The 13,566-nt window shown below is 40.8% G+C and overlaps 1 protein-coding gene across 7 annotated transcripts in view; it reads left to right on the forward strand.

Moving 5' to 3' along the window:
* Positions 1-13,566, forward strand: part of Lrrc9 (leucine rich repeat containing 9) — an 81,618-nt gene that overhangs the window by 48,983 nt on the left and 19,069 nt on the right. For all 7 annotated transcript variants that reach the window (XM_085830445.1, XM_085830442.1, XM_021179300.1 and 4 more), the window contains exons 21-24: positions 741-918; positions 3,789-4,009; positions 4,605-4,727; positions 13,225-13,355. In XM_085830445.1, the coding sequence (XP_085686571.1) occupies positions 741-918; positions 3,789-4,009; positions 4,605-4,727; positions 13,225-13,355 (653 nt within the window). The remainder of the gene's footprint in view (positions 1-740; positions 919-3,788; positions 4,010-4,604; positions 4,728-13,224; positions 13,356-13,566) is intronic.

Here is a 13,566-nt window from a genome sequence, read left to right on the forward strand (position 1 = left end):
TAAAGGATACAAACTGAAGGGTAAACTTTATACTAAGTTTAGCCAACTCTGCTGAGAGCCAGAGATCAAGCCAGCACCCTGATGGCAAGGGAGTAGAAATTTTTGCAAAAGAATCTGGGAATTATCCAGGCCTCAGCCAGGAACAGGTCACAGCCCCAACAGCTTCTTGCTTTATAAGGTCACCTGACCACATCAGAGTCCTTTCAAGTGCAGGCTTGAAAGATACCAACAAAGCTAATAGAACCCTCGAAAATGGGCAATAGTGGTGACATTTTTCTTGCATAATAGGTTGTTACTGGGCTGCAGTGCAGGCTCAATAGTACCAAGTCGTGCAATCAGTGATGCTTTAAAGTTGTTCCAAGTGGGGCTGAGATGGCCAGATTTTTATATCCACCACTAACAATGAGACAGGCTAGCGATGAGTGTTCCCTGAAGCAGAGTGGCTCTGCAGCTGAGGCTGTCCCCAAAGGGATAGACAGCTTTTTACCAGGAGTTGTCCCCGTAATTGCAGTGACACCCAACTGGCCCACCATTGTGCCCACAGCATCACAAACGCCCCTGTTAGAGTCTTGTCACACTTTAACTTTGTTGTAATCTAAGACTTTTTCATATCATTAGTTCCTGAAGGAAGTCTAGCATTTGCGTATCACATTTGATTGTTTTGTTAGCTTTTTAAATCTAATAATTTTGAATTTGTTTGCAAGATTCAGAAGTAACATGTAATATAAATTATTGTATAGATAACTGCCTTAAATTTAGATGGACAACATCTCTTTGAAATCACAAATCTAGAAAAATTGGAGAATTTGAAATGGGCATCGTTCAGCAATAATAACCTCTCCAAAATGGAAGGCCTTGAGTCCTGTGTCAACCTGGAGGAGCTCACATTAGACGGCAACTGCATCTCAAAGATAGAAGGTAAGATGCCATAGCTCCCATGGCTCAAGCAACCAAAGGGGAAGATGTCCAGAGAAGCCCTGGGAGGGAGCCTTCTGCATACCTATGGACCAGACTGATGATGCACTGCTAAGCACAGTGAGCCCCAGCAGCTGTCAACCCCGCAGGCCTCTCTCCTTTCTCATGCGGGGGATTACCATCAATCACTGTACCCAGTGTGTAGTAATGTAGAAATGAGATCGTCATTAGCATTTGTAGCACTGAAGAAGTGTATGGGTGAGGCTTTCTTTGGGAAAGAGCCAACAATCTGCTTCATTTTGCAAGATACGGAATTAAAGTGATATTTAGAAATGTGAAGACCTTAACAGAAGTGAAAATTATACTCACTGGAAATTAGAAAATAAAAAAAAAATCTAATTTTGTTGAATATAGGCTTTTTATAGTAGGATCTGATTTTTTTTTTTTAAATTTCCTCAGTTTCTGTTGTTATATCTCCCTATTCATTTCTGATTTTGTTAATTTGGATACTGTCTCTGTGTCCTCTGGTTAGTCTGGCTAAAGGTTTCTCTGTCTTGTTGATTTTCTCAAAGAACCAGCTCCTGGTTTTGTTGATTCTTTGTATAGTTCTTTTTGTTTCTGCTTGGTTGATTTCAGCCCTGAGTTTGATTATTTCGTGCCATCTACTCTTCTTGGGTGAATTTGCTTTCTTTTGTTCTAGAGCTTTCAGGTGTGCTGTCAAGCTGCTAGTGTAAGCTCTCTCCTGTTTCTCTTTGGAGGCACTCAGAGCTATGAGTTTTCCTCTTAGCACTGCTTTCATTGTGTCCCATAAGTTTGGTTATGTTGTACCTTCTTTTTCATTAAATTCTAAAGTTTTTAACTTCTTTCTTTATTTCTTCCTTGACCATGTTATCGTTGAGTGGGGTGTTGTTCAGCTTCCATGTGTATGTGAGCTTTCTGTTGTTTTTGTTGCTGTTGAAGACCAGTCTTACTCCATAGTGATCTGATAGAGTGCATGGGATTATTTCAGACTTCTGTTGAGGCCAGTTTTGTGACCAATTATATGGTCAATTTTGGAGAAGGTACCATGAGATCCTGAGAAGAAGGTATATTCTACTACAAAAGCCTATTTCAACAAAACTGGAAAATCTGGGTGAAATGGACAATTTTCTATACAGATACCAAATACCAAAGTTAAATCAGGATCAGATAAACCATCTAAACAGTTTCATAACGCCTAAAGAAATAGAAGCAGCCATTAAAAGTCTCCCAACCCCCGCCCCCCAAAATTAATTAATTAAAATAAATAAATAAAAGCCCAGGACGAATTCCATTCAAAGAAGACCTAATACCAGTACTCTTCAAACTATTCCACAAAATAGAAACAGAAGGAACACTGCCCAATTCATTCTAGGAAGCCACAGCTACACTGTGTATTCTCCCTTGGAGATGGAATGGTTTCTGTCTAATCAGGAACTTGTCACAATTTCCTTTCATAGAGGATTTCCTAAGAGACTTTTTTCTACTTCTATCATGTTTAATGTTCCAAATAGATTTTAAAAACTGGTTGAGTGCATATTACTTCTAGCTTCAGATGTTACCATGTATGTTTAAGAGGCATTTATAACTACTATAAATTATTTTGATGACTTAAAAATGTCAATACTGAGGTGTATATTTTTAAAAAATTTTTATTAGTTTAATTTTTAAAAAAGTACAATGTTCATCATTTTATAAAATTTTGCCCTTAACAAATGGTAAAATTTTATGTATACCAAAAAAATTAATAATAATAAAGGAAAGGAAAGGAAAATGAAAAACTCCTGTAGACATCTTCTATGCCTCCTCTTCCAAACCAACTAATCTTCCTAACTAAGGTCTCAGTCATAGCGGCACGGGTGCGTTGACTGTTTAAAGTCTGTATCAGAACATTGATTCTGTGCCAGAGAATGAAGTGAGGTCCCCTCCCCTCGGCAGCTATCCTAGATTCTTCAGATAGCATGGGGTTCTGCTCACTGCATCTAAAAGCGCAGCCTTTACACAGCAATGCTCTGAAACACACTAAATTACATATACTCTCCAGCTGTCCTGGATTCTATCCCGACCCTTACTTGGTGCCTTTAATGGAACGAAATTGAAAGAAACCTTCTCTAGCCTGTCTCATAGTCTCCCTTCCTAGAAACAATTGTACTTAATTCTGTAGCCTCTTCGAGGTGGGCTTTCACACGGCCCTGTTAAGGATGAGGAAATGGAGCGGTTGTATCACTTACCTGTGGCTCTGGGTCACACATTTGATGATAACTAACTCCAAAGTTCTTTGATCCAGCTGTGTGGTGACTCAGTATCCCTGGCACTCAGCTGTCTGAGGCAGCTTTAAAAAGAAAAAGACAAATGTCCCTTCTTTCACCTGCTCTCTCATGCCTGAACGCTTCCCCACTGTAAACAAACATTAGGGCTAGATTCTGATGGGAATAGCCAGCTTTTGAACTTCATTCTAAAAACAATTTTAGACATATATTGTGACAAATGGGGGAAAATGGTTGGCATTACTATGGCTGATTCCATAATTTCCAGTGTGGTATACTCTGGTTTCTAATCTTTAGTGTTTTAAAGTGAGATCTAGTAGCTATTATATTTTTATTTTTATTTTTGAAGGAGAAATTGTTACCTATAAAATGCCTTTCTTTAACACCTAAGAAAAAAATGAACCTACTTAGAAATCCAAAATCAAAATTTGACGCATGAGTGGAACTTGCTCCACATGACTCTGTCCTTCTGAAACACACACACAAAATGACTTGCACATGGAGCATTGGTACCGTGGCTAGCTTATTCTGTTTGAAACTAACCTGCCGTTTGGTCTGAGTCTCTCCTTGGCTTTTCTGATTTTCTAGGCATCACCAGGCTGACTAAATTAAGCCGCCTCAGCATAAACAACAACCTTCTCACCGGCCTGGAGAAGCACACGTTTGATAATCTGCTTCACCTTCACTCCCTCTCTCTGGAGAACAACAGGATCACATCTCTGAGCGCGTTACAAAAGACCTTCACTCTGATCGAGTTGTACATAAGCAACAACTACATAGCTGTGAACCAGGAGATCTACAACTTAAAGGTGACCGCCTGGGCTGTGGTGTTCTGCGTGCAATAGCATTTACTGTGTTTGCTATGGGAGCCTTGCTCACTGCACAGAGTGTGTTGAAACTATAAGGAAGAAAATCAAATAACAAGGTTTATTGAAGTATATTTGCATTCAAATGTACAAATGACAGCCATCAGATACAAGTATGAGAAAACTTTTTGTCAGCATACTTAATGGTGCAAAGTAATTTGTTTCATTATGACATTTTCACCGCACATACAGTTGCTTTGATCATATCCCTACCCCTTTACTGCTCCAGCCTCCTGTTCCTCCTCCTCCTCCTCTTCCCACCCACCATATTCCCCTTCTACCATCATGCCTTTCTCTCTACTAGTTCAGTGTATGGGTGAAATTCTCTCCACTAGCTCCAATTCTGAGCGAAGGCACATAGTATTTGTTTTTCCCGAGACTACCTTATTTTCCACGAACACTCAAATTCTATGATATAATTATATATATATGATATCATTGAAATATTAAAATTCAAGGTTGTCTAACCTCTGGAAAAATAACTTGATGGGGTATGATTTGCATATGTACATAAATTGAATGTATTCTCATTGTCTAGGGTTTATGCAACTTGGTCATTCTAGACATGTATGGAAACATTATTATATGGAACCAAGAAAACTACCGGTTCTTTGTAATATTTCATCTTCCAGAACTGAAAGCCTTGGATGGAGTCTCAATTGTAAGTTGTTTTTATGAATCATAACATTTGATCCACAGTGCATATATTTGTATAATCCAGGTCATAAGCATCTTGAATATTGATTTTTCTCTAGTATTATACTGAACCCCACCATGCTTATTAAAATCTACTTCTCCAAAGCTCTTTTTTGTTCTGGATTTTACAACTCTTTTACCTAGCCAATTCTTAATGGTCTTAACTTGAGGCAGAGAGGGAAGATGGTGTTTACCTTTTCATACAAGGAGGAGGTGGATTTGGTGCCTCCAGCCTGAGGAGTGAGCTCAGCAGGTCAGGAGCCCATAGCACAAGGCACTGAGCTTTGCATCCGATCCCTAGATCCTATGTGAGACCGGAAGCAGAAACAAAAGAATCCTCAGAGGCTTTGGGCAGGTAGCCTGCTATACTTAGCTCTGAACAACAAGATAAAAAGGCAAGACCAGTGCCTAAGATCATCCCCTGACCTCCATATACACACACCTGTACCACAGACACTCAAAACAAAACAGAGCCTTTTCAGTGAAGAGCGGCAACTGGAGGCGAAACTTAGTGCTGAGTCATTTCCTGGTGTGTGAAGGTCTGGGTTGAATCTCTAATAAACGCTGCTGCAGCCGACAAGACACAATTCCATGAGGCAGAGTAGAAGTCCACACCAGAGCCCTGTCATCCTCTTAGGCTTCAGAACCGTTTCTAAGTTCCTGGGGAAATACAGTGTTGGCAATTATGGAAGATATTTGAACCCACAAAGACAGTATAGCAAGATTACTTTTAAAATTGTAAATAGAAAACCCAAGGCGTTCATGAGGGACTCCCAGGCTCCGTGTAACAGGGTAAGTGCCCGAAAATCCTATGCAGGGTGAAGTTTCCCAGTGTAATATTATCTAGCTCTCATCAAATAAAAATGTACATCAAATTTTCTAGAAAATGGAAAGACAACTCCTGGTGGTTTAATACTCTGAGACACTCTGAAGAGATTACTAATCGCATGTTTTTCAATAAAACCTCCCATTCCGATAAATGCAAACTCTTCAGAAGTGTGCAGTATGCGCTCATTCAGTCACCAAGGGCGGAGTTCTTCTTCTTTTTTTATTAGATATTTTCTTTATTTACACTTCAAATGTTTCCCCCTTTCTTAGTTTCCCTTCCGAAAATCTCCTATCCCTTTCCCATTCCCCCTGTTCCCCAACCCGCCCACTCCTGCTTTCTGGCCCTGGCATTCCCCTATACTGGGAAATAGGACCTTCACAGGACCAAGGACCTCTCCTTGCATTGATGACTGACTAGGCCATCCTCTGCTACATATGCAGCTAGAGCCACAAGTCCCACCATGTGTTCTCTTTGATTGGCGGTTTAATCCCAGGGAACTCTGGAGGTACTGGTTAGTTCATATTGTTGTTCCTCCTATGGGGCTGCAAACCCCTTCAGCTCCTTGGGTACTTTCTCTAGCTCCTTCATTGGGGACCCTGTGTTCCATCCAATGGATGACTGTGAGCATCCACTTCTGTATTTGTCAGGCATTGGCAGAGCCTCACAGGAGACGGCTATATCAGGGTCCTGTCGGCAAAATCCTGTTGGCATCTGCAATAGTGTCTGGGCTTGGTGGTAAAGGTGGATTTTTATGCGCAGTCCTATATAACTAGTATTGCATGCATTCTAAATATGTTGGCACTCTTGTCCTTCTTGTTAACTGCCCTCATTTGAAAGGTGTCATGAGAAAATACATTTAGAAAATACATAAATATAGGGGGAAAGGTCTTATTCTGTTCACTAACTGTAAATATTATGTATTTCCTTTTTCATTTTAGCATCTCAAAAGCTCAGGGCCAATTTTATGATTCAATAATAGAAATTCTATAGGACATTACAATCTCTCTGTCTCTAACCCTAGTTTTTAATTTGTTCTAATTTATATTGTTCTTGTTGAGTTTGTTTGTCTGTCTGTTTGTTTGTTTTTGAGACAGGGTTTCTCCATGTGCTCTGTGTAACCCCCCTGGCTGTCCTAGAACTCCTTCTATAAACTAGGCTTACATCTAACTCAGAGATCTGCCTGCCTCTGCCTGCTGAATGCTGGAATTAAAGGTGTGTGACACCACTGCCTGGCTTAACTTACCTTGTCCTTAGTCTTGATCTTCTTCATTATTTATTATTTGTGCTTTTATTGTTTTCTTACATGTTTCCTGTAAGCTGCTCTAAGTTCTTTGTGGAATGAGGTATGTTACAAATCTGTGAATTAATAATGGGGTATGAAGACTAGGCTGAAGAATTAGACTTCAAATTAAAGAGAACAAGAATATGTTGAGTAGTTTTCAGAAGTGTAATTACATATCCAGAACTGTGTATTAAGAATTCTCATCTAATAGCAGTATTTTTGGCAGTAAAGAAGATAACAGCAAAGAAGATTACTAAAATACACCAGGAACAAATAATGAGAAACTGGACCAGAAGGAGGTGACTTTAAAAATAGCAGTGATGATGCATGCCTTTAATCCTAGCACTCAGCAAATCCTAGCAGAGGCAGGCAGATCTCTGTGAGTTTGAGGCCAGCCTAGTCTATATAGTAAGTTCCAAGACAGCCAGGGCTATATAGAGCAGCCCGTATCAAAAAACAAACAAACAAACAAAACAAATGAATAAATAAATAAAAGCAGAAAACTGAGACTTATGAAAAGCAATGGGGCCTCTTCAGTCACACCACCCAAACTATGCCTGTGCTCATCTGAGCTTGTAAGCTAAGCAGGGTTCGGCTGAGTTGGTATTGCACAGGAGAAATTCTGGGAGAAACTGACAGAATTTATCAGCCATACACAGCAAACATGAAAAGGCACCTACTGCTGGGGTCCAGGAATCCCCACACACACCACTCAGACCCTGGTCTCAGTTAAACAAGAATAGTTCACTGAACTCCCACACCAAGACTGATCTATCAGGGCATCAAGGGCACAGCCTAGACTCAGGAGCTAAGACTGAGACCTTGAATGTTTCTCAGGGCCAGTTTCTAAAGGCAAAAACTACAATGAGCTCATACATAGCTTCAGGGTGGCGCAAGCTATTTTGGCTAGCTAAACAAAATAGTTGTAACTGACCTTGAATTTGATTGGTCCTTAGGGGAGCCTGTGATTGTGGAATTGCCAAAATATATATATATATCTCAAAGCTGAGAACATAACAGGATATGTGGTCAGTCTGACCCTCCAGAAAGAATTTTCTATGTCAGCATTACAACAACAATATGAAATGTTGGCAGGCATGAAACAAAAATGACTACAGTTATGCTAGGGAATCAGGTGTTGATGTCCATAGAGTTTGCAACTACAATAAAAGTGTTAAGGAGGAACTTGGGCTTGCTACCTCTTTGGATTCTTGGCCTTCATAAACGAAACTCACTAGGAAGCTTAAGGTCAATTTTACTAATGTTTAAGAGGAAACAGCAGGGCAAGCAAGTTATAGATCTTGGCAGCCATTGGGAAAGGCATATGGAAGGAAGGAAGAGAGAAAGTCTTGCCTTGAGTTAGGTCAGCAGCCAGTCACATGGCAACAAGTAGGTACAAGACAAAGGAAGTAGCTTCAGATGGTTAAGAAGACCCATAGTGCTAGAGAGAACATGTTTAAGCTTTGGTTAGTAGAATCTCCCTGCCCCCCCCCCAAAAAAAAAGTGATAGAAAAGAAAAAGAGAAAGTTATACTGTTCTGGTAGCTAGACCTTATAAGATCAGCACAGTGATGGATCCATGAGTGACCACACTGGGGGAGATAGGCTGAAGAAAAAGCACATTATCTCACTAAGGGGGAAATTATCCCTCCCAGTGCTTCAGCACAGCTTTGAATGAATAAACCTTCCTGAGAGGTGAGGCCTTGAGAAGGTAATTGACAGGTTCTGGTGAATTAGCTCCCCCCCCCCCCTTCATTCTTTTTCATTGGTATTTTATTTATTTACATTTCAAATGTCATCTCCTTTCCCGGTTTCTCCTCTGCAAACCCCTTATCTCATCCCCACCTCCTGCTTCTATGAGGGTGCTCACCCACCCACTCCCACCAGGAAACAATAGTATGTCAGGTCTCTACATTCAAGCCAGAGGCTGAGCCCATGCTTTTGACTAGGAGGAAATAGATTTCCCTTAATGAGCACCAGCAGATCCCTGATAGCTACAGTCACCAAGACCACTGTAGCAATAAACAGGCCCCAGTAAAATAGAAGAAAGACGACTTGCAGGGAGGAGACTTTCAGACGAATTACATCTCATGACACATTTGATTATCTGACTGGCAGTTGAAATCATAGAATAGATTTGGATATAGAAATTTAATCCACATTTTTTAAGAGTCAGAAACAGCTTGAAAAGATGCTGACAGTTAAACTAAAAGCATTTGTAAGGCTGCCTAAAAAAAAAAAAAGGAGAGTACAGAATGCAAGGAAGTCTGGGTAAGGCTTGGGGGTGAGGGGTTATCCCAGCACCCGGTTTCCTGAGAAAGACAGTGAAGTGGTATGGAATCAGCCATCAAGGCTAAAGATGCCTCTGTCTGTGAGTTATATGACCAAAAGCCACTGGCTTCTGGGTACTAACTCCTGTATAGCAGCAGGGAAAAAGAAACTTAATTACTTGGTTCTTTTCTGTTTGACTCAGATCCCTCACTGGCTAGGTGAGAGGCTTGGAGTTCCTTAACTCTTCGTGAGCCAGAAAGAAGAGGAAAGGAAAGGAAAGGAAAGGAAAGGAAAGGAAAGGAAAGGAAAGGAAAGGAAAGGAAAGGAAAGGAAAGGAAAGGAAAGGAAAAAGGAAAGGAAAAAGGAAAGGAAAAAGGAAAGGAAAAAGGAAAGGAAAAAGGAAAGGAAAAAGGAAAGGAAAAAGGAAAGGAAAAAGGAAAGGAAAAAGGAAAGGAAAAAGGAAAAAGGAAAGGAAAAAGGAAAGGAAAAAGGAAAGGAAAAAGGAAAGGAAAAAGGAAAGGAAAAAGGAAAGGAAAAAGGAAAGGAAAAAGGAAAGGAAAAAGGAAAGGAAAGGAAAGGAAAGGAAAGGAAAGGGAAAAAGGGAAAAAGGGAAAAAGGGAAAAAGGGAAAAAGGGAAAAAGGGAAAAAAAAAGGGAAAAAGGGAAAAAGGGAAAAAGGGAAAAAGGGAAAAAGGGAAAAAGGGAAAAGGGGGAAAGAAAGGGGAAAAGGGGGAAATAAAGGGAGAAAAAAGGGGAGGAAAGGAGGGAAGGGGGAGAAAAGGGGGAAAATGGGGGAAAGGAAAAAGGAAAGGAAAGGAAAGGGAAAAAGGAAAGGAAAAGGGGAAAAAGGAAAAAAGGAAAGGAAAAGGGAAAGGAAAGGAAAGGAAAGGAAAGGAAAGGAAAGGAAAGGAAAGGAAAGGAAAGGAAAGGAAAGGAAAAAGGCAAGGCAAGGCAAGAAGGAACAGAAAAAGGAAAGGAAAGGAGAAAGGAAAGGAAAGGAAAGGAAAGGAAAGGAAAGGAAAGGAAAGGAAAGGAAAGGAAAGGAAAGGAAAGGAAAGGAAAGGGAAAGGAAAGGAAAAAGGAAAGGAAAGGAAAGGAAAAGGAAAGGAAAAAAGGAAAGGAAAAGGAAAAAGGGAAAGGAAAAGGAAAGGAAAAAGGAAAAAAGGAAAGGAAAGGAAAAAGGAAAAGAAAAGAGAAAGGAAGGGTAGGGAATGGAAAGGAAGGGAAGGGAGGGAGAGAAAGAAAGAAAGAAAGAAAGAAAGAAAGAAAGAAAGAAAGAAAGAAAGAAAGAAAGAGAGAGAGAAAGAGAGAGAGAGAGAAAGAGAGAAAGAAAGAAAGAAAGAAAGAAAGAAAGAAAGAAAGAAAGAAAGAAAGAAAGGAAAGAAAGAAAGAAAGAAAGAGAAAGAGAGAAAGAAAAGAAAGAAAGACAGACCAGATAATGGTCTCATACCTAACCTAGAAAGAATGTTTTCCTTGATCATAAATTTGCTCCAAGCCTGCTTTCTTTTCCTAGTGCAATTAGCCTGTGACACATGAGGGTTTATGGAGCTCTATTTGCAGCTTTTATTCTGTGTGGGGCTTGAAAGTGTTTGTATCAATTTAGGAATTCTATAAAATCATTAGGAATTGTGACACCACTTTGCCTATACAGCATCACTACATGAAAGTACATCTTCATATTAACTCTGCAGGAAATCTGCCCAATAGTGTGAGCTAATGCCCAGGAATCATTAGGTTATGTAATAGTGGCAGGACAGGCATCTCAGCAATAAGAAGCAGTCCTGGAATGAAGTCTCTAAGAACCCTGCAATCTCAGAGCTCACCTATCTCAGCGATGCAAAATGGTGGCCGTCTTCAGAAAAGTCACTTGCTTGCCATAGCCTTTCCTAGATGGCTTCTGACAGGCTTTAATGCTTTGCCTAGGAAACCTAAAATGAGAAAGGAAAGGAAGAAAAGCAGTGAGGAGTGGAGCAGAGGGAAGTCAAGGGTAGCACTTGCCCGGAGTCTTCCCAGCTGCGAATAGACCAGGAATGGCACAGGCCAAAGCACTGTGCACACAAGGACTGAGAGATGGCACAGGACTTGTTTCAAGTGGGACAGTTCTTTATTCTTATATTGTTAGCTAAGTGAAGACCAAGCCTGTGAAGAGCTTAAGAGCTCTCTAGGCAGGTGCGACTTCATTTTATTCCATCTTCCCACATAGTTTTAGAAATGTAGAAAATGCAAAACTCATTTTGCATGAAGAGTATATATCTTCATTTCAAATATGAAGTCTTCATGAGTTTAGAAATATAAGAAGGGAGGGTAAATAAGTGTTGATCTAATGACTTACCAGTTTTATCTAACACAAACTGAAAAATTACTGCCCTTGGAATAACGACCTGGTTATATTATTTTTCAGGATTAAAATACTTTCATAGCATATATCTCTTCCTTGCTGGTAGTTGATATTTTCGTTTGATTCAAGTACATTCATAATTGCTAAAGTGTTTTTGTGAGACCTGATTGTCAATAATTACTCATGTCTGTACCATTTCAGAGGATCTATTTATTGTCTCTTCACACTGAACTTTTTCTTGGTTTTCAACATGATGAGAAAGACTTTTCTACTTTTCCCTGGACAGTTTTGGGTCTGCCGCAGAGCAGAGGCTACCTGTCTCAGCAGCCCTCCTGCAACCCCAAGCAACCCTCCATGCTTGACCATGCGCTGTCAACTTTCTCCAACCTCTGTGGCTCTGTGTCTGTGACACCTGGGATCTGAGGAGCTGAAAGAGTGGGGCAGACTGCAGTCTGATGTTATACACAGCCTGACTTCAGCGTCAGTGTGCTTTTATACACGAATGTAACATAGGAAGCAATGACCCAAGGAAGAGCATTTGAGTTCAGAAACACATGATCAGAAAACCATGTAACTAAGCATCAGTAAGCACCAAGTGCTAACCGAGCAGCCCTTTCCCAGAACTTCCTCAAGACAGTTCAAACACAATTGCCTGGCACAGACTATAGAGTCTATCTCAGAAAGCATGAAAGCAAGGCAGAAGGCTGTATTCAGATCCGGCATACACTGACCAGATTGGGTTCTATAGCTATGTTCTGACATCCAACAAGAATAAACATGTCTTATAAAGCGAATGCAAATATTTATCACAGGAGGCAAGAATTCATGTTCAAAAACAACCCAGGGAACAAAATGCATTTAAGGTAATAGGCCCTCTACCATTTTCCCCTGGGGCCTCTCTCACAGTTCCCCAAGGCGTTGCTCACCATGCGCCATTCTTCTGACTGTGCTCCAATATGCACCAGTGAGAAAACACTGGGCCCGTTTGCTGCTGCCAGCCTCAAGTGTCTGTAGTCCCTTAAGGCCAAGGCCAGGGTAGGAGCTGATGCTTTCTAACATGCCTCCATGGATTGTGTGTGGCTAGGAGAGACTTCTTGTTATGTCACCGTGGGCCTCCACAGATCCCTTGTTATGTTACAGATAAGTGGCAACACCCCCCCCCCACCACCACCACCACCACCATTGATCTCCAGTAACAAACACTTTATGGGAGCTGGTTTGGTTTGGGATTGTTACTCTCCAAGGAAGCCCTATGCTGGGAAGGAATGTAAGTTCACTCTCTCCTTCAACAGGAAAAAGCTAAGAAAAGTCTTGCTGTAGGCTGGCGATACTGAGTAGCCCATTCTGCACTTGGTGGTGGGGCCAAAGTTTGTTTCTGTTGCTTAGATAGAACAGTCCTAATATTATCTCAAAGGTTAACAGTTATTGTCTAGCTAGGTTTCCTCTTTGCTTCTCTACTGACTGAAGACAGTTGGATCATGGTGGGCTTTTTGTTTCTGGTTTCCCGCACCCAGTCTGGCTTAAATGATGCAAAAATAAAATCAAGAGTATTAACCCTCAGGTCACAAAGTCCCTAAAGCCCTGGGAATGTCTTGTGTTCTTTGACCTATCCAACATGCAAGGGGCTGGGAGTAGCTGTTTCTACAGGAAAGAATAAAGAGAAGTGTGTCTATTTAATCTGCATCTATAGCCAGAGGTGTGGTCATTTGCCAGAGAGGTCATCCCTTTCTATCTGTCCTCATAGGAGACATCAGAGACAGAGAATGCAAAAGATTTGTTTGGGGGACGGCTCACCTCTGACATGATTGCTGAACGACAAGGACACTCAAACTTTGTCCAAATGCAAGAGCTAAACTGGACTTCATCAGCCATCAGGTACATCTGCTTCCTTGTGTGCATGTGCCACTGTGACCACATGTGGAGTTGTGTGCACGTGTCACTGTAACCACACATATAGTTATTGGCAAGTTTTCTGATTTCCTTCCCTAACATACCCAATAATTGTGCTAGTCTATTTCTGAAACTCCTTGAAATGATGCAGTAATTCTTATTATCGGGAACTATGGTTAAAAACGACTGCGAGCTT

This window comes from Mus caroli, unplaced genomic scaffold (assembly GCF_978045245.1).
Source record: "Mus caroli unplaced genomic scaffold, Mus_caroli_1 scaffold_14, whole genome shotgun sequence".
NCBI classification, from domain to species: domain Eukaryota; kingdom Metazoa; phylum Chordata; class Mammalia; order Rodentia; family Muridae; genus Mus; species Mus caroli.